The sequence below is a fragment of the Leptodactylus fuscus genome, chromosome 11 (assembly GCF_031893055.1).
Source record: "Leptodactylus fuscus isolate aLepFus1 chromosome 11, aLepFus1.hap2, whole genome shotgun sequence".
Lineage (NCBI taxonomy): Eukaryota > Metazoa > Chordata > Amphibia > Anura > Leptodactylidae > Leptodactylus > Leptodactylus fuscus.
In genome coordinates this window covers 17021086-17043473 of record NC_134275.1, presented here as the reverse complement: position 1 = coordinate 17043473, position 22388 = coordinate 17021086, and the positions used below count along the sequence as shown (strand labels likewise).

Below are 22388 nucleotides of genomic sequence, written 5' to 3'. Positions count from 1 at the left end.
TTTTGCACATCACTTTACTAGGTTGTGTGAATTAGTGGAAAAGGGACATGACTTAAAACGTAAGTAAATCTTCAAAAGACTTTTAATTCTCTGGCAGCTTTTATGTTAATAAATTTGTCGTGTACTTTATTAGCGAGTGCTGGCTTCATTCAGTGTAATCTTACACAGAAATAAATAGGTGCAATATTTCACCGAAAGGAGAACATTTGTATACAAAGTATTATACAACATTCATTAAAGGGGGTATCCAGGATTAGAAAACATGGCTGCTTCCTTCCACTTTCACTTCTTCCTTGCGGAATGGGACGTAAAGACTGTTGGTTACATGACCATGCTACAGCCGGCGCGCAGGGGTTCCATTCATTCCTATGGGAGCGTGCTATTCGAAACTGACATTTCGAATAGTATTCGCTCATCTCTAATCACTATCGAAAAAGATTGCACCCACAAGACTTTAGTTAAGCCACTGGCAACGATTATACAACATCTCCAAAGAGGGGATTAGTAGACCCCCATTATCCTAGTATATGAAGATCCCAGAGGTGGAGCCTCTATGTATCCGACGAGTAGGCCATTGCACGGATGGATGGGCTGCAGAATACACGGGCCCTTCTCTATGTACCACATTATGGAGATAATCACCCTTATTAATTTTAGGTGTATTTAATAGGCGTATCTGCTGCAGGCTGGATTTTCATTTATTTTTACAGACTAGTTTTACAAGCTTACATTTCTGAGCGTGAGAAAATTGGATTTATTAAAATGTGACACTCAACATGGATTAGGTATACGGGTCTTGAATGCAGCAGAAATACTTGATGCAAAAAAAACAAACTTTCGCAATATTAGATTTTGTTCTATAAAAAATGTATTTAGTTTAAATTGTTCAAAAGTTTTTGTTACAATTTTGTAATTTTCTTTTCCTTCTTTTGTCATTTACAGCACGAAAGCTGAAGAAATTAGGGAACCTCAAAGCTCAAGAGGAATTGGAGGGATCTCCTGGACAAGAAGGCAGGGAAATGACGCCCAACATGTCTCTTACGCAGCTTGAAGGGTATAGCAGCCAACCCATCTTCCTCAATGTGTTGGAGGCCATAGAGCCGGTAGTGGTTTGCGCTGGACATGACAACAATCAGCCAGACAGCTTTGCTGTGCTCCTTAGCAGCCTCAATGAACTGGGTGAGAGGCAACTAGTGCATGTGGTGAAGTGGGCAAAGGCATTGCCAGGTGAGCATTTGTATCTGCATGATTTGTATATTTTTGGAATGGCTTTTCTGTTTCAGCATGACTGTGGCCAAGCATCGTGTGGAAGAGCTTGACCAGCCCGCACAGTGCCCTGAACTCCATGCCACTAAACACCTTGGGAATGAGCTAGAACAGAAATTGGCTCCCTGGGCCAACCTCACAAATGCCCCTCTGGATAAATAGGCAAAAATTTCCAAGAGAAGACAGACCATATGGCCCAGTAGCACATACAAAGAGATTTTATTGGTATATCATTTTAATGGGCCGGAAACAAAGAACTGGTCCCAAAAGGGACCAACAATTAACAGATGGCACCTGAAAGGATTTTTCTAGTTGGAATGGTGGTAGCTAATAGTGTTGAGTGAATAGTATTCGTTGAATACCTCGCTGGCATAGGAATGCGTGTAATCGGCCGAACACCAAGAGGTTAAACGCATTGAATCTTCGGTGCGCAGTGCACTGGCTTTCAGTCGTGGCTACCCAGTTTTTGGATTGATCAAAAAAAAAAAAAAACGTGTGAACTTATCCTCACTGCAGACTGACAGGTTAACAGGCGAAGGTTTGCAGCCACTTGCACTCTCCAAAGTAGTAGGAAGGAAGCCGGCTCCTGCTCTATAGGTACCACAGCATTAGCAGAGAATGCATGTGCCTAGGAGAGAGAAGAGGAGTCAGGGACCTAGGAGAGAGACCAGTGGCGTAACTAGGAATGGCAGGGCCCCGTGGCGAACTTTTGATATGCCCCCACCCCCAACTGACACTAAGGTCAAAGACTTCGACCGACCCCCTCCTCCACACTCTATTATGTCCTTTAGTGGCCCCTGCACAGCCAGGATCAGCAAGTGAATAGGGCCCGTATCAGCCTATTAAAAAAAAAAAAAAAAAAGCGCAGCGGTAGCGGCTGTCACCAGGCCCCCTAATGGCCCGGGCCCTGTGGCAGCTGCCTCCGCTGCCTCTACGATAGTTACGCCCCTGAGAGAAACCTGGGAGAGAGAATATTCAGACATAGACTGCTGGCTTTACAAGGGGGTAAGGAGCCTCCTGCATTGCATCGCTGCAATCTGGGTGTCTGCACTGGGTATTACCACCCTCAGATATGATATAAGATATGACAGCATATACCTGCTGACAAGTTTAAAATAGATAAAGGCGAGCAGTATGTATTCATATAGGCAAGCAGCTTAACCAATTGTATGCCGCAACCTGTACCGAGGAGTTTTACAGCAGATCCATGACATGGTAAAATAAAACATGTTATAGACACAGCTGTATTATGCACTAAACAAATGTCCTATACTAAGTCATTATAGTAACCGCTCCACAATTTACCATTGCTGAAGACAGTCTTATGTTGCGCATTGTGAGAGCTCTTTCACTTCTAAGTATCATACAGAGTTGTTATTATATGAACAGTAGTGGAAGGCTGGAATATTCTGTCCCGGGGTTAAGTAAGTATATCTTGGCAGCACTAAATCTTCATTTAGTGTAATAGGCAATTACTGCGCATGTAGGAATCTAAAGGCTCGCTGCCATCCCACCCACAAATCAGTATTACGGAGCAGGTACGCTCGTAGCGGGAGAGGAAATCAAAACTTACAAATGAAAGAGTTTTATGTGTAACTTGTTGGTTCCATCGCTGCACAAGAACTGAATGAAATCTGTTAAGCAGTCGCACAGCCGTTCGAGTACCATAGCCACAGATACAGATCTACCGACTGTCTATTGGATGAAAGGAACATGATCAACTCAACACTTCTAGGATTCTAGAGAAAGTTTGATATGTTTGCAAATGTGGTTTTAGAACTAACGGAAGGATAACTGTAAAAAACATATTTTATACCGGCATCCAATATGTTCCCTGCTGAAAAATGTAAAGTTGGCTTGTTTAAGGTAAGGGGGCGTTCACACTACCGTTGGTGTCCGCTCAGCAGTGTCCGTGGCTATTGTCCGTACAAGATTTAAGCAAACAGACACTCGCTGGTCCGTTTGCAATTTCCATTCATTTCAATGGGATTTTATCTTGTGTCCATTTACAACCATGTCCGTTCCAAAGAAATCTTACATGCAGGACAGTAAGTATCCATTTTTTAAAAAATTTTTTAAATTAAGGTCTATGGGCAACGGACATATAAAGGACCGTAACTGATGTTATACAGCTCCAAATATACAGTATGTTTATTGAGGTGTGTAATGTAGATTTCATATAGCCGTGATGGAAATAAAAGCGTACACGTAGGAAGCTAGTCATGTGGAAAGGTCGCTTTTGTCTCTGGATTCACCAGTCAATCTATTGTAATACCATGGCCGTATACCACTGTGCAATATAAAACTCTTCTGCAGAAACGCCAAATATTACAATATGGTATCATGGTAGCAGCATTGCCCCCCAGGCTTTCCTTATTGTAGATATCGTTTTGAAAAGACCCTAGGGTATATGAATTGTTCATGGATGGTCCACAGTGGGGCATAATACTGTGTGCAGGGGCCACTATGGGGCATAATACTGTGTGCAGGGGCCACTATGGGACATAATACTGTGTGCAGGGGCCACTATGGGGCATAATACTGTGTGCAGGGGCCATTATGGGGTATAATACTGTGTGCAGGAGCCACTATGGGACATAATACTGTGTGCAGGGGCCACTATGGGACATAATACTCGTGCAGGGGCCACTATGGGGCATAATACTGTGTGTATGGGCCACTATGGGGCATAATACTGTGTGCAGGAGCCACTATGGGGCATAATACTGTGTGCAGGGGCCACTATGGGGCATAATACTGTGTGCAGGGGCCACTATGGGGCATAATACTGTGTGCAGGTGCTACTATGGGGCATAATACTGTGTGCAGGGGCCACTATGGGGCATAATACTGTGTGCAGGGGCCGCTATGGGACATAATACTGTGTGCAGGGGCCATTATGGGGCATAATACTCGAGCATCGGCCATTATGGGGCATAATACTGTGTGCAGGGGCCACTATGGGACATAATACTGTGTGCAGGGGCCATTATGGGGCATAATACTGTGTGCAGGGGCCACTATGGGGGATAATACTGTGTGCAGGGGCCACTATGGGGCATAATACTGTGTGCAGGGGCCGCTATGGGGCATAATACTGTGTGCAGGGGCCGCTATGGGACATAATACTGTGTGCAGGGGCCATTATGGGGCATAATACTCGAGCATCGGCCATTATGGGGCATAATACTGTGTGCAGGGGCCACTATGGGACATAATACTGTGTGCAGGGGCCATTATGGGGCATAATACTGTGTGAAGGGGCTACTATGGGGCATAATAGTACATGTAGTACTTCCTGGCGCTGCCTTGATGCTGTGCTCCAAGCTGGGAGCAACCTTTATCTTTCCTTTTTCACTCTTTTTCTCTGTATCTTCAAGAATCCTCTAACCAAGCAAACTAGCACTATGAATTAGCAACTATAAATCGAATGGAAGACCCTGTGCAGTATTTTGTTCCTTTTGTTTCTATTGTAAAGCATGGACAGTGACTGAAGACCTGGTTCAGCTGGTTTCCTGTGTGTACACATGTGCCTGTTACCATCCCCCCAGGACAGCATAGACACCATGCATCTATTGGCATCTATTGCTGATGTGTCAAGATGCCTACAGCTGACTGGTATTTCTTTCTTCTACTGTGGACACGTGGGACTCTGTTACAACCTGGGAACCTACCATCACCCACCTACCCCAGGAGTTATGGAAGCTTGGCAAGAGAGCAGCACCATGTATACCTGGATGGCTTCTGACTTCTTTGGGGCAGTAGAACACTGTGGTAAGAAGAAAGGAGGAGGAGGGCTTGTGATGAAGGACATTTGGGGCATTTTTTGAGGTTAATGGACAATAGTGCTGATGCAAGATACCGAACTATCAGCTGTGAGCAGGAGATCTCACTAGGAACAAAGGAACTGCCACATGTTATCATGATAGCTGACTATGTCCCCCACCTCTGCAAAAATTTCTGCTTGTTATATCTACATGCTGTGACCCCTCCTCGCGTCCTCCAACCACAGTCGGCTGTATTATTAACATCAATCCACACAGAGAACTAAATGATCCTGCAGTGTGTCTGTGTTTCTTTCTTTTTTAGTTGCTGTGATTCCTAGGATTTCTCTATCTGCCATGAGCTTGTGTGTGTTTCTCTCTTGTTATATACTACTGTACCATCTATGAAACTGTATCACTGAAATTTCCCCATTGTGGGACTATTAAAGGAATATCTTATCTTATCTTGATACTGTGTGAAGGGGCTACTATGGGGCATAATACTGTGTGCAGGAGCCACTATGGGGCATAATACTGTGTGCAGGGGCCACTATGGGGCATAATACTGTGTGCAGGGGCCATTATGGGGTATAATACTGTGTGCAGGAGCCACTATGGGACATAATACTGTGTGCAGGGGCCACTATGGGACATAATACTCGTGCAGGGGCCATTATGGGGCATAATACTGTGTGCAGGAGCCACTATGGGGCATAATACTGTGTGCAGGAGCCACTATGGGGCATAATACTGTGTAAAGGGGCTACTATGGGGCATAATACTGTGTGCAGGGGCCACTATGGGGCATAATACTGTGTGCAGGTGCTACTATGGGGCATAATACTGTGTGCTGGAGCCACTATGGGGCATAATACTGTGTGCTGGAGCCACTATGGGGCATAATACTGTGTGCAGGAGCCACTATGGGGCATAATACTGTGTGCAGGGGCCACTATGGGGCATAATACTGTGTGCAGGGGCCACTATGGGGCATAATACTGTGTGCAGGGGGCATTATGGGACATAATACTGTGTGCATGGACCATAATACTGTGTGAAGGGGCTACTATGGGGCATAATACTGTGTGAAGGGGCTACTATGGGGCATAATACTGTGTGCTCGAGCCACTATGGGGCATAATACTGTGTGCAGGGGCCACTATGGGGCATAATACTGTGTGCTGGAGCCACTATGGGGCATAATACTGTGTGCTGGAGCCACTATGGGGCATAATACTGTGTGCTGGGGCCACTATGGGGCATAATACTGTGTGAAGGGGCTATTATGGGGCATAATACTGTGTGCAGGGGCCACTATGGGGCATAATACTGTGTGCAGGGGCCACTATGGGGCATAATACTGTGTGCAGGGGCCACTATGGGGCATAATACTGTGTGCAGGGGCCACTATGGGGCATAATACTGTGTGCTGGAGCCACTATGGGGCATAATACTGTGTGAAGGGGCCACTATGGGGCATAATACTGTGTGAAGGGGCCACTATGGGGGATAATAGTGTGTGCAGGGGCAACTATGGGGCATAATACTGTGTGCAGGGGCTACTATGGGGCATAATACTGTGTGCAGGGGCCACTATGGGGCATAATACTGTGTGCAGGGGCTACTATGGGGCATAATACTGTGTGAAGGGGCTACTATGGGGCATAATACTGTGTGCAGGGGCTACTATGGGGCATAATACTGTGTGCAGGGGCCATTATGAGGCATAATACTGTGTGCAGGAGCCACTATGGGGCATAATACTGTGTGCAGGGGCCACTATGGGGAATAATACTGTGTGCAGGGGCCACTATGGGACATAATACTCGTGCAGGGGCCACTATGGGGCATAATACTGTGTGCAGGGGCCACTGTGGGGCATAATACTGTGTGCAGGGGCCATTATGGGGCATAATACTGTGTGCAGGAGCCAATATGGGGCATAATACTGTGTGCAGGGGCCATTATGGGGCATAATACTGTGTGCAGGGGCCACTATGGGGCATAATACTGTGTGCAGGGGCCACTATGGGGCATAATACTGTATGAAGGGGTCACTATGGGGCATAATACTGTGTGCAGGGGCCACTATGGGGCATAATACTGTGTGAAGGGGCTACTATGGGGCATAATACTGTGTGCAGGGGCCACTATGGGGCATAATACTGTGTTCAGGGGCCACTATGGGGCATAATACTGTGTGCAGGGGCTACTATGGGGCATAATATTGTGTGCAGGGGCCACTGTGGGGCATAATACTGTGTGCAGGGGCTACTGTGGGGCATAATACTGTGTGCAGGGGCCACTATGGGACATAATACTCGTGCAGGGGCCATTATGGGGCATAATACTGTGTGCAGGGGCCACTATGGGGCATAATACTTTGTGCAGGGGCCATTATGGGGCATAATACTGTGTGCAGGGGCCACTATGGGACATAATACTCGTGCAGGGGCCATTATGGGGCATAATATTGTGTGCACTATGGGGCATAATACTGTGTGCAGGGGCCACTATGGGGCATAATACTGTGTGCAGGGGCCACTATGGGGCATAATACTGTGTGCAGGGGGCACTATGGGGCATAATATTGTGTGCAGGGGCCACTATGGGGCATAATACTGTGTGCAGGGGCCACTATGGGGCATAATACTGTGTGCAGGAGCCACTATGGGGCATAATACTGTGTGCAGGAGCCACTATGGGGCATAATACTGTGTGAAGGGGCTATTATGGGGCATAATATTGTGTGCAGGGGCCACTATGGGGCATAATACTGTGTGCAGGTGCTACTATGGGGCATAATACTGTGTGCAGGGGCCACTATGGGGCATAATACTGTGTGCAGGGGCCACTATGGGGCATAATACTGTGTGCTGGAGCCACTATGGGGCATAATACTGTGTGCAGGGGCCACTATGGGGCATAATACTGTGTGCAGGGGCCACTATGGGGCATAATACTGTGTGCAGGGGCCACTATGGGGCATAATGCTGTGTGCAGGGGCCACTATGGGGCATAATGCTGTGTGCAGGGGGCATTATGGGACATAATACTGTGTGCATGGGCCATTATGGGGCATAATACTGTGTGAAGGGGCTACTATGGGGCATAATACTGTGTGAAGGGGCTACTATGGGGCATAATACTGTGTGCTCGAGCCACTATGGGGCATAATACTGTGTGCAGGGGCCACTATGGGGCATAATACTGTGTGCTGGAGCCACTATGGGGCATAATACTGTGTGCTGGAGCCACTATGGGGCATAATACTGTGTGCTGGGGCCACTATGGGGCATAATACTGTGTGAAGGGGCTATTATGGGGCATAATACTGTGTGCAGGGGCCACTATGGGGCATAATACTGTGTGCAGGGGCCACTATGGGGCATAATACTGTGTGCAGGGGCCACTATGGGGCATAATACTGTGTGCAGGGGCCACTATGGGGCATAATACTGTGTGCAGGGGCCACTATGGGGCATAATACTGTATGAAGGGGTCACTATGGGGCATAATACTGTGTGCAGGGGCCACTATGGGGCATAATACTGTGTGAAGGGGCTACTATGGGGCATAATACTGTGTGCAGGGGCCACTATGGGGCATAATACTGTGTTCAGGGGCCACTATGGGGCATAATACTGTGTGCAGGGGCTACTATGGGGCATAATATTGTGTGCAGGGGCCACTGTGGGGCATAATACTGTGTGCAGGGGCTACTGTGGGGCATAATACTGTGTGCAGGGGCCACTATGGGACATAATACTCGTGCAGGGGCCATTATGGGGCATAATACTGTGTGCAGGGGCCACTATGGGGCATAATACTTTGTGCAGGGGCCATTATGGGGCATAATACTGTGTGCAGGGGCCACTATGGGACATAATACTCGTGCAGGGGCCATTATGGGGCATAATATTGTGTGCACTATGGGGCATAATACTGTGTGCAGGGGCCACTATGGGGCATAATACTGTGTGCAGGGGCCACTATGGGGCATAATACTGTGTGCAGGGGGCACTATGGGGCATAATATTGTGTGCAGGGGCCACTATGGGGCATAATACTGTGTGCAGGGGCCACTATGGGGCATAATACTGTGTGCAGGAGCCACTATGGGGCATAATACTGTGTGCAGGAGCCACTATGGGGCATAATACTGTGTGAAGGGGCTATTATGGGGCATAATATTGTGTGCAGGGGCCACTATGGGGCATAATACTGTGTAAAGGGGCTACTATGGGGCATAGTACTGTGTGCAGGGGCCACTATGGGGCATAATACTGTGTGCAGGTGCTACTATGGGGCATAATACTGTGTGCAGGGGCCACTATGGGGCATAATACTGTGTGCAGGGGCCACTATGGGGCATAATACTGTGTGCTGGAGCCACTATGGGGCATAATACTGTGTGCAGGGGCCACTATGGGGCATAATACTGTGTGCAGGGGCCACTATGGGGCATAATACTGTGTGCAGGGGCCACTATGGGGCATAATACTGTGTGCAGGGGCCACTATGGGGCATAATACTGTGTGCAGGGGCCACTATGGGGCATAATGCTGTGTGCAGGGGCCACTATGGGGCATAATGCTGTGTGCAGGGGGCATTATGGGACATAATACTGTGTGCATGGGCCATTATGGGGCATAATACTGTGTGAAGGGGCTACTATGGGGCATAATACTGTGTGAAGGGGCTACTATGGGGCATAATACTGTGTGCTCGAGCCACTATGGGGCATAATACTGTGTGCAGGGGCCACTATGGGGCATAATACTGTGTGCTGGGGCCACTATGGGGCATAATACTGTGTGCTGGAGCCACTATGGGGCATAATACTGTGTGCTGGAGCCACTATGGGGCATAATACTGTGTGCTGGGGCCACTATGGGGCATAATACTGTGTGAAGGGGCTATTATGGGGCATAATACTGTGTGCAGGGGCCACTATGGGGCATAATACTGTGTGCAGGGGCCACTATGGGGCATAATACTGTGTGCAGGGGCCACTATGGGGCATAATACTGTGTGCAGGGGCCACTATGGGGCATAATACTGTGTGCTGGAGCCACTATGGGGCATAATACTGTGTGAAGGGGCTATTATGGGGCATAATACTGTGTGAAGGGGCCACTATGGGGCATAATACTGTGTGAAGGGGCCACTATGGGGGATAATAGTGTGTGCAGGGGCCACTATGGGGCATAATACTGTGTGCAGGGGCCACTATGGGGCATAATACTGTGTGCAGGGGCCACTATGGGGCATAATACTGTGTGCAGGGGCTACTATGGGGCATAATACTGTGTGAAGGGGCTACTATGGGGCATAATACTGTGTGCAGGGGCTACTATGGGGCATAATACTGTGTGCAGGGGCCATTATGAGGCATAATACTGTGTGCAGGAGCCACTATGGGGCATAATACTGTGTGCAGGGGCCACTATGGGGAATAATACTGTGTGCAGGGGCCACTATGGGACATAATACTCATGCAGGGGCCACTATGGGGCATAATACTGTGTGCAGGGGCCACTATGGGGCATAATACTGTGTGCAGGGGCCATTATGGGGCATAATACTGTGTGCAGGAGCCAATATGGGGCATAATACTGTGTGCAGGGGCCATTATGGGGCATAATACTGTGTGCAGGAGCCACTATGGGGCATAATACTGTGTGCAGGGGCCACTATGGGGCATAATACTGTGTGAAGGGGTCACTATGGGGCATAATACTGTGCAGGGGCCACTATGGGGCATAATACTGTGTGAAGGGGCTACTATGGGGCATAATACTGTGTGCAGGGGCCACTATGGGGCATAATACTGTGTGCAGGGGGCACTATGGGGCATAATACTGTGTGCAGGGGCCACTATGGGGCATACTACTGTGTTCAGGGGCCACTATGGGGCATAATACTGTGTGCAGGGACCACTATGGGGCATAATACTGTGTGCAGGGGCTACTATGGGGCATAATACTGTGTGCAAGGGCCACTATGGGACATAATACTCGTGCAGGGGCCATTATGGGGCATAATACTGTGTGCAGGGGCCACTATGGGGCATAATACTTTGTGCAGGGGCCATTATGGGGCATAATACTGTGTGCAGGGGCCACTATGGGACATAATACTCGTGCAGGGGCCATTATGGGGCATAATATTGTGTGCACTATGGGGCATAATACTGTGTGCAGGGGCCACTATGGGGCATAATACTGTGTGCAGGGGCCACTATGGGGCATAATACTGTGTGCAGGGGCCACTATGGGGCATAATACTGTGTGCAGGGGGCATTATGGGACATAATACTGTGTGCATGGGCCATTATGGGGCATAATACTGTGTGAAGGGGCTACTATGGGGCATAATACTGTGTGAAGGGGCCATTATGGGACATAATACTGTGTGCAGGGGCCACTATGGGACATAATACTGTGTGCAGGACCCACTATGGGGCATAATACTGTGCAGGACCCACTATGGGGCATAGTACTGTCCACAGGAGCCACTATGGGGAATAGTACTGTCCACAGGAGCCACTATGGGGCATAATACTGTGTGCAGGGGCCACTATGGGGCATAATACTGTGTGCAGGGGCCACTATGGGGCATAATACTGTGTGCAGGGGCCACTATGGGACATAATACTGTGTGCAGGGGCCACTATGGGGCATAATACTGTGCAGGACCCACTATGGGGGATAATACTGTGTGCAGGGGCCACTATGGGACATAATACTGTGTGCAGGGGCCACTATGGGGCATAATACTGTGCAGGACCCACTATGGGGCATAATACTGTGCAGGACCCACTATGGGGCATAAGAGTGCGTGCAGGAACATGGGGGAGATGTCGGTTGGATGGAAGGCGTTCGGGGTTGGGGGGGGTCGGTGTCCATGTGAAAAATTTGCCACAGAGCCCCTCCATTCCTAGTTACGCCACGGTGTAATTCCCTAACAGTAAGTTGTATTTTCTTCCCAAAGAATATATCGCTTTAGCGTGCTGTAATGCATTTACTCTGACCTGAGGAGCACAATGTTCTATTCTCTGAATATACAAAGTTCATTCATAGAAATAGTGGAAAAGGAAATGAGTCTGTCCCAAAAATAATAGGGGCTTAGTAATCCTGTAGTCAGTCCTGGGCTCCAGTGGATACTGAGATATACTTAGAAGTTTCGTTAGAAGCTGTAACGTAAAAAAAAATAATACCAGTAATTTAGAATAGTGTACTCATTACTTTGGTTTGCAGAAGATACCGTAGGTAACTTTTACTAATGGACCATACAGTATTAACATACAAGCAGGATTGTAGCAGATGTGCATGTGATCAAGTGCACAAATACTATGGTAGTTATTTCAAGACTGTGCTTAGTATTCCTTAGTATTTGCTTTGGGTTTGCGGGTTAATGCCCTTCCAGGGAAAATTGTGAAACTGTAAAAGATATTGATGTATTTAGGGTACGTTCTAGGTACAAGAATATAGGGGCAGAAAATCCTATTAATATTATAAATGTTTGTGAGTTTGGATGTTCAGATGTTTGTTCATCAATCACGCAAAACCCGCTTGACCGATTTGGCTGAAAGTTTACACAAACATAGTTAATACACCCGATTGCGCAATAGGCTACTTTTCGTCACAATAGCGCACATACGTTTGTGCCAGGACCCCCACAAAACCCAAACTCACACCACCATCTCTGCAATCTCACACAGTTTGGACCATAGCAAGCCACAAAATTCCTATTGCCCTCTACAGCCTCGCCCCTAACTCCACACAATCACATATACATAGACTTTACCACTTTGCCCCTCACCTTAACGATACTCCAGGAGGCTCTCTTTAACGCTCCGGAGCAGCCATGTTTGCCGACCCCCACCGCTCTGACAATCCGCGACACCGCCCACCCATGTCAATACCCCTAGGCGGTCTAATAAATGCAAAAAAAAAAAGTTTAAAAAAAAGTAAAAAAAAGTATAAAAAAAAAATAAAAAGGATTAAAAATTCAAATCACCCGCCTTTCCCTAGAACACATATAAAAGTAGTTAAAAACAGTGAAACACATACATGTTAGGTATCTCCGCGTCCTAAATCGCCCGCTCTACATAGCTATACAAATATTTTTCCTGTTCGGTAAACGCCGTAGCGGGACAAATGGTCAAAAGTGCCAAACTGCCGTTTTTTCACTGTTTTGATTCTGATAAAAATTTGAATAAAAAGTGATCAAAGCAATAACATTTCCCGAAAATGGTAGAACTAAAAAGTACACCCGGTCCCGCAAAAAAAGACGCCCTATGCATCCCCGTACACAGACGTATAAAAAAGTTACGGCTGTTGGAATATGGCGACTTTTCCAAAAAAAAATTTTTAACACAGTTTTGGATTATTTTTTAAGGGGTAAAAATGTAAATAAAACCATATAAATTTGGTATCCCCGGAATCGTAACGAAACACGGAATACAGGGGACAGGTCATTTGGGTTGCACAGTGAACGCCGTAAAACCAAAGCCCGTAAGAAAGTCGCAGAAATGCTTTTTTTTCTTCAAATCCACCCCATTCTGAATTTTTCCCCTGCTTCCAAGTACATTATATAGAATAAATAATGGCGGCATCATGAAGAAAAATTTGTCCCGGAAAAATTAAGACCTCATATGGCTCTGGGAGCGGAGAAATAAAAAAGTTATGGGGTTTAGAAGGAGGGGAGTCAAAAACGAAAATCAAAAAATGCCATCGGCGGGAAAGGGTTAACTTCAAATACTTCTGTCCCACAGTCATTATGTAAAGTTTCTCACAACACCGTATATATAGCAGCTCAAATACAAAGTAACTTCAACACAAAAGTCTCACGTATTCTCAGAATTACAGCAACAACAAGATACAAAGTTACATTTCATATCCCATACCTTATACACAGTACGAAAACCTTACCCGCGCCTGTACATACCCACTTCTACAATCACCACAGACGGAGTCGCGGGTACCAGCTAGTGTAATATATAGAGATAGTGTGAAACTTGTGTAGGAGTGAATGTGGAGAGGAGCAATATTTCTGCCAGATTCCTCTCCTATATGATGTAGCAGACAGAGACCTTCACCTGCTAGGTAATTAATTAGTTAATTTAGAAAGGGCAGGAATTTCAGAGAGGCCAAGAGGGCCTGGGGTTACCGAAAGCTAGTCTGTGTGACGGAAGCGTGTGAGGAAGAGGTTGTTGGTCTTTGGTCTGTTTGGTGAAGTTGGTAGGGAGAAGGTCTCCAGCTGCTAGCTAGCATTATATGTTTGTCAATACTGGACAGGTCAGGATTTCTTTTGTTGTTTATTTTTTTTTTATTTTTTATTTTTTTTTTGGGGGGGTTAACGGATGTGATAAATGGATCACCCACACATAGCCTATGACTGTAGGGTGGCGTTCTGCCCATGATTATCAGGGGCATCTTATGCCTACAAAATGCAGACGTGTTAATAAGGCTTTAGGCCAGGTGCAGATGACTGTGTGCTTTTCTGCGGCCGTGAATTAAAGGCATGGCCAGCACACGGGAATATGCGGATGTCCTGGTTGTGCTTCTGCAGCCCCTGTAAATAAATGAATGGCCTGCACACGTGACTATGAAATTCACAGTCATGTGCATGGGCCCACAGAAATGAATGGGTCAGTGTTGCTATATGGGAAAAGCACAGATAGCACCCTGGTCCTGGCCACGGTCATCTGCAAAAGGCCCGAGTCTAAGGAAATGTTCACCGTCTCAGAGAAAAAAAAGAAAAAGGTAGCTATAAGCTGTATACAAATACTTTGTGATAACTTTATAGGGAGTCTATCATTACAATTCCTTTTTTAACTAAGTACACGCCGGACTAGCCTTAAGAAAGACTATTCTTCTCTAAGGGCGGTTTCACACTTACATCCGGTCTCCGCTTTGTGGGTTTCCGTCTTCTGCCGACAGGAGACGGAAACCCGGCATTCAGTGTCCGCCCGTGAGCGTCTTCTAGTCTCTGTAGCGAAACCATTTTTATTTAACCAGACACAAGTCCTGTATGTCCGACTTTGTGTCCGGTTAAAAAAAAAAAAAAAAAAACTGTTTCACCGCGGACAGGCAGAAGATGCTCATGGGCGGGCACTCTGCAAACCCATTCAAATGAATGGGTTTGAAAACTCACTGCCAGTTTCCGTCTCCTGTCGAGTTTCTCGGACAGAAGAGGGAAACCTGAAAGCGGAGCCCGGACACAGGTGTGAACCCCATTACCTTTATTATTCTGATCTGCGCCGCCGTTCCTGAGAAATTTCTTATGTCTTCCATATGCAAATGAGTTTTCAGACAGCACTGGGGGCGTCCCCTGCACTCAAACAGCACAAAGGCGTCCCCTGTGCTACCCAAAACTCTCCAGCGATGCCTCTGTCTCCGGACCGCCTCTTCGCCAGGTCATCGGCAGCATCTTCAGCCAAAAGCACCCACTGTGCATGTCCGTCAGCCATTTTCCTTTGGCTGAACAGGCGCTGATGTAAGAGGCCACAGGAATATGGCCGACAGACATGCGTAGTTGGTTCTTCTGGCTGATGACGCGGCCGATGACTCAGTGAAGAGGCAGTCCGGAGAAGAAAACAGAGGCGTCGCTGGAGAGTTTTTGGAAAGCATAGGGGACACATCTGTGCTGTTTGAGCGCAGGGGACGCCCCCATTGCTGTTTGAAAACTCATTTACACATGGAAGAAATAAGAAATTTCTTAGGAACGGCAGATCAGAAAAAGAGAAGAATAACCTTTCTTAAGGCTTTTCCAATGTGTACTTAGTTTAAAAAAAAAAAAAGACAATCTAATGATAGAATCCCTTTAAGAGCAAGTAAGCTCACAGAATCAATACTGTTTGTGTTAGATGGTTGGGAAATGAAAACTTGTCAGTCTAACATAGTTGGTTTCATTTAAAACTGTGAATCCCATCCACACATCCAAACCTAAAAAGTGCAGCAGTTTCCATAAATGTTGCGCTTCTGGTATTTGCAGCATGGCAGTGATACCTACAGAAACACCAGTCATTTCCCTATAGGTAGAATGGAAGCAGAACGTTTTTGTGAAAAGCGCTGCAGGAAGCTACGTGGGGCTTTAGCCGAAATTTCTTATACATGGCAAAACAATGTAGCACAAGCACACCGTATCCGAGTGGAAAAGCATCGAAATACAATCGTAGTCCGTGTAGCCTGTGACTAATCACCCGCAGTGTTCTTTACTATAAGCCATGGATCTACTACCCTGTATCTACTACCCTGTAGCTCCAAATAGTTTATACCAACATTGCATTTCCCACAGATAAGCCAGGACTGTCCCTTCAGGCTAGAGAGCAATACACCGGACCATAAGACGCACCGGACCATAAGACGCACTAAGGTTTTAGAGGAGGAAAATAGGGAAAAAAAAAATTTTAAGGAAAAAAAATTGGTGAAATATTTAATAACCTAATAATATAATATTTCACCAATGTAAATAGAACCGGGGGCTTTCGGACACAGGGATACCAAATGTGTATGTGTTTCACAGTAATGTTTTTGTTTTATATGTATTGTAGGGCTATGGGGGTGATTTGAACATATCTATCTATCTAATCTATCCTATCTATCTATCTCCTATCTATCTATCTATCTATCTATCTATCTATCTATCTATCTATCTGTCTGTCTGTCTGTCTGTCTGTCTGTCTGTCTGTCTATCTATCTATCTATTCTATCTAATCTCATCCATGGATGGAGAGAGACACCCTTGCAGTGAAGCTATGTAAGAAGAGAAAAAGGGGCGGGCCAGACGGGTGAAGGAGGTGTGGTTTTCTAAGCAAACTTGAAAACACGCCTCTTTCACCTGTCTGGCTCGTCCCTCCTTCACTGCCTCTCAGATGTCGCTTCTGCAATGATGCCACACAGGCAGGGAAATAGGGGCGGGCCAGACGGGTGAAGGAGGCGTGGTTTCAAGCTTGCCGAGAAAACCACGCCTCCTCCTCCCGTTTGGCCCGCCCCTCCTTCCCGGTCTGTGTGGTTTCATTGCCGGAGCCAGATCTGAGAGGCAGTGAAGGAGGGGCGGGCCAGACGGGAGAAGGAGGCGTGGTTTTCTCGGCAAGCTTGAAACCACGCTTCCTTCACCTGTCTGGCCCGCCCCTACTTCCCTGCCTCTCAGATCTCGCTCCTGCAAACACGCGACACAGACAGGGAAGGAGGGGCAGAGCAGGCAAGCACCGTGCTGCTCTTCTTTTCATTCGCACAGACGGGACACAGACGCTGCGCACGCTGCATTCGGACTATAAGACGCACACACATTTTCCTCCCATATTGGGAGGAAAAAAAGTGCGTCTTATAGTCCGAAAAATACGGTACTTATTGGGCTTTCTCAGCTGGCCCTTAGCTTAAAGAGATTTCTAACATCACGTCTATATCGCGTATATTCTGCTGTGACGGACATGGACAAAGATAAGATAAAGAAAAGGACATTGCATAAAGTAAAATATACATAATATAACACAAAATCATAAAGACTAATCCAAAGTGGGAAGTCCAGTAAGATAAATAGGAAAATAACCAGCGGGAAGAGAAAACGGATGGGCAGCGCCAAAGTGCAAAGGTCGGGGTGGGGTATGGAACATAACACTTATCAAAGGTATAACTTAGCGCTGAAGTCAGTATGACATACCCGGGATAGTGGACCTACGAATCCAGGGAGACCAGACCTTTGATGGGGACGGATGTGAAATAGTAATATGGGGGGGGGGGGTAATTTTTTTTTTTTCATGAAGCATGATCGTGTCAACGTGTTCATGACTCGGTTTCTTCCAATTAGAAGCGGTATGGATTCTCGCTGCCATTAGTGTGTGTGTGTATATATATATATATAGTATATACTGGAGAAATTTGTATTGTAGTCGGCTGAGTAGGAATACTGGAACAGTAAGGCTATGGCAAAAAAGCGCTGTGGCAAAAACCACAGCGGCAGCGCATCGCGATTCTTCGTGCAGAGCTTTAAACAGAAAGTTTGTGGAGTTTCATCCGCGGACTTTCTGTTACAATTATTTCTTTTTTTTTTTTTTTTTTTTTTTCTTTTAAATGTAGATTGTGAGTCCCACATAGAGCTCACAATGTACATTTTTTCCTATCAGTATGTCTTTTTTGGAATATGGGATGGAAATCCATGCAAACACGGGGAGAACATACAAACTCCTTGCAGATGGTTTTATGCCCTTGGCGGGATTTGAACACCAGGACCTGTTACAATTATATCAATGGGGAAAACACTGGCGTTTCGATATATATATACTGTATATACTCGAGTATAAGCCGAATTTTTCAGCACAGTTTTTGTGCTGAAAAAGCCCCCCTTGGCTTATACTCGAGTCAAGCAATTTTTTTTTTTTTTTTTTTTTTTTTTGGGGGGGGGAGGGGGATCTATGACTAGCCACAATAGGAATGTATAGAATCTCCCATAAAATAGTGGAGAAAAAAGCTTTTAAAAAAATAACAAAAAAAATAAAGTAAGTAAAAGTTGTAAATCCTTTCTTTCCCTGGAATACATATAAAAGTAGAAAATGACTGTGACACACATACACATTAGGTCTCCCTGTGTCTGACAGTGCCCGGTCTACTGAATATAGGGGATCTGCAGTGCTCCTGTTCCATCGGGAAGGGGTTAATAGGAGCACTCAGCAACTACTGCACCCAAAAACTCCGACCATTTTAATTTTTGAAATTTTCCAGTAGCTGCTGCATTTCCCCCCCTCGGCTTATACTCGAGTCAATAAGTTTTCCCAGTTTTTTTGTGGTAAAATTAGGGGCCTTGGCTTATATTCAGGTCGGCTTATACTCGAGTATATACGGTAATCAGCATGCTGCGATTTCCAAAACCGCATCAGTTGTGAAAATACCTGATGTGTCCGCACGGCGATTTTTTACTGCAAAGTGGGCATGGGAATTGCTAGAATTGCTAGAATCCCATCCACTTTGCAGGTACTGTAAAACGCCAACTTTTTTCCTGCTGCATTTTTGCCACAGGAAAATGAAGGTGTTTCCAACCCTTGCGGCCCCAGCCTTAGTGAGCCGTGGCGTCTTAGCCTAATTGTCGTAAGAGTCTTTGCACCATCCTTTGCATGGATGTTCAAAAGCGACAGGCTAGAGAGCAAACCTAGCCATAATGAAGGGTCTCGCCCCGAGTGTTACAGTCACAGACGCAAAGGGGTGAGTCCATAGGGTAAAAACCCTGCAAATACGTTCACATCAGCACAGTTTGGACTTAGGTTCTGTCTCTGCCCAGTCTTACCTCTGCTTACATAATGCTCCTTTCCCTGCTGAATTAGTTTTTCTTCATATTGTTGCTAAAAGGATATTATATCTGTTTCCTTTCCACATTTTAGGGTTCCGCAACCTGCACGTAAGTGACCAAATGACAGTCATACAATACTCCTGGATGGGCCTTATGATCTTCGCCATGGGATGGAGGTCCTTTAAAAACGTCAACTCTAGAATGCTTTATTTTGCTCCAGATCTGGTGTTCAATGAGTAAGTACACCGAGTATCTCGTATGTATATTGTATCGGTCGTGTAGAGTAAACCTTGTCTATAAACAGGAATTTATTTTCTTCTGCCATTGCCAGTGTAAAGATTGATTTTATTTTTTTCCACCATCCATATCTTCTGCCGGTCAAAGTGATTTACTAGACTTTACGTAGACAAAATGATTTACTAATGAGTTTGTACAAAGTGCTCGTGGCTCCATCTTTCTTTTCCGTGTACGCCGCCCACCCAGGATGTATACTTTTAGCAATCTGGATCTTGTTAGGAATCATTGAGCACCTTGTAAAGACTGGATGGAAATGAAAGGAGTCATCAGTAACAGCTTAGCCTTAATAGAAACCATCTAAACTCCCTAACTGCTCATGGTTGCCCACATGTACAAAGCATATGCCACATTTATACCTCTGTGCCGAGAGTCCTTATACTGGTCCAGCGTAGACTACTAACCATTGTACAGCTCTTACCTTGTAGAAAAGCAGTTTTGCCCTGTCCATCGCAGTCATTTTTGCTTTTGCGTCTTAGTTTTTTTCTCCAAAAGCCACAACAATTTATTTTAATACAGAGACATATGAGGATTACTTTTTGTGGGACAAGTTGAACATTTTAATGGAACGATTGAAAATTCTGTACTGGGAAGATGGAAAAAAAATCATAATGGTGTGGTACTAGGAAAAAACAGTAATTCTCCTGTAATCTTATGGATTTCGTTTTTATAGCATTCATTGTGCAACAGACCATGGCAGCACGGTGGCTCAGTGGTTAGCACCGCAGCCTTGCAGCGCTGGAGTCCTAGATTCAAATCCTGCCAAGGGCAACATCTGCAATGAGTTTGTATGTTCTCCCCGTGTTTGCATGGGTTTCCGCTGAGTACTCCGGTTTCCTCCCACACACCAAAGACATACTGATAGGGAATGTAGATTTTGAGCCCTATATGGGACAGGGACTGACAATATCTTGTAAAGCGCTGCGGAATAGGATGGCGCTATATAAGTAAGCATAATAAATAATAATATTTTTTATGTTTGAATATATTTAGGCCGGGGCTCCACGGGCCGTAAGCACTGCAAAAAATCACGATGTTATACAGTAACTGCAGAGTGGATGGGATTCATGCCAATCCCATGCCCACTTTGCGGGGGCTGAGACGCTGTGATTTCCTAAACCGACGCAGTTTTGGAAATCGCAGATGCCAATTATATCTACAGAAATGTCCGCGGGTTCCCCATAGGTATAATTGTAACAGAAAGATTGCAGAGATGCGTTGCCGCCGCGGTTTTTCCTGCAGGACGTCCCATGGGCCTTTACCTGAATGTGATTTTGGTGGCGATAGACTCCCTAGAATACCACAGACCAGAAATCTTTACAGTGTTGACCTTTAGCAGCTATAATTGGTAAACCATAGTAGACTAAGTCACTTTTTCCATCGGACACATGAGCAGCTGCTATGTTTTACCACGAAGGTAACTTCTTTGTAGAAAGAGTGAGATATGTGCCGACAGAGGAGGAGATTGGCGTCCTCTGAGTCTGAGAAAGCAGATCCTGGCATCCATAGGAGGAAGTTGGAGTGAAAACAATGTGAAAGCAAAGTGTGTGCAAAGAAGCTGTAGACAGGGGATTAAGAAGGCGTTAAGAGAAGCCGTCTGTAAGAGAAGGAAAGAGGGCAAAACAAATGATGTGCGGAGAGAAATGGGGAACACGTAACGGTTTATATAGGGGAGAATCCATATAATATAGAAACGGAAAAAAGCAAAGACTGGGGCATTTACATCCCGCACCCTGGGAAAGAGGGGCAAGAGAGAAACTCTGCACATGTGGGGAGAACAGACTAACGTGCTCAATTCACTAAAGTGTTTGGGAGATAAAGGTTGGAAATCCACAAAAGTTTCACAGTATCATAAAAACAATAGAAACATTTGATATACTGTATGATAGAGTATTGTAGCTGGAATTACAAACTCTTACTGACCTGACCCATTTTGGAGAATCATCGTTCCTACCTCTCCGGAAAATACCAGACAGCGATAGACGCTACCTGTATATCTAATGATACATGGAAAATGCACAACCGGACACACAAAGCACAAGTAAACGCAAAACACAGGACGGGACCTAAGAACCATCGTCCTCCTATGGCCATGTTGAGTAAGAAAGCCCCCTTACACATCACATATACTTAAAGAGATTTTCGGGGCAAAAATTATTTAAAAAAAAAAAAAAAAAAGGTCTGTTAGTGTTATTAATGGGTTAATAAATGCACCCATATACCGTAGCAGTGTTTTAAGTGATTTCTGTGTTTCTCTGGGAGCTCCTGGCATCTCCTGCATTTGTTTACATGGTGTAGCTTCCTGTGCTTCTATCCTACAAGTACCATGATGCTTTGCTACTTCCCCTTCCCTCTCTGTCTCCTTAGCTAGCCTGGCCACTACTAGCCCTTCCCAAGTAACTCACTGAGCCCACCCCTCCCCCTGCTCCCCCACATAATATTTCCCGTCTCCTCCTCTCCCCGACATGCCCTGGAGCCGAGCCCGACGTCACTTACAGAAGCTCCGAAGCAGAAGCAAGAGAAGATAGGGAAGTATGGTGTGCCAGCTTCCCAGATACTATTGCATGTTTGTGCCACACAGAAAAGGTGGCGGCCTTACCTGGATGACGTGTCGGGGCCAGGTCTAGAGGAAAGGGTAAGTATATTGGGGCTGTGGGGGGGGAGCCTTTACACTGACATAACGGGGCAGGATTATACCAATGACCCGTTACATCAATGTAAAGGTAAAAAATGTAATATATGTAGTTCCTCCAAAACTAAATGGGACCCGGC

At 45.9% G+C, this 22388-nt stretch overlaps 1 protein-coding gene across 2 annotated transcripts in view; it reads left to right on the top strand.

Annotated features, from left to right (window-relative positions):
* The window catches only part of AR (androgen receptor), a 221744-nt gene that overhangs the window by 169313 nt on the left and 30043 nt on the right, over positions 1 to 22388 (top strand). For both annotated transcript variants that reach the window (XR_012711808.1, XM_075258938.1), the window contains exons 4-5: positions 943 to 1227; positions 19414 to 19558. Coding sequence is in view for 1 of the 2 variants with exons in the window: in XM_075258938.1 (XP_075115039.1) it covers positions 943 to 1227; positions 19414 to 19558 (430 nt within the window). In the remaining variant the exon portion in view is untranslated. The remainder of the gene's footprint in view (positions 1 to 942; positions 1228 to 19413; positions 19559 to 22388) is intronic.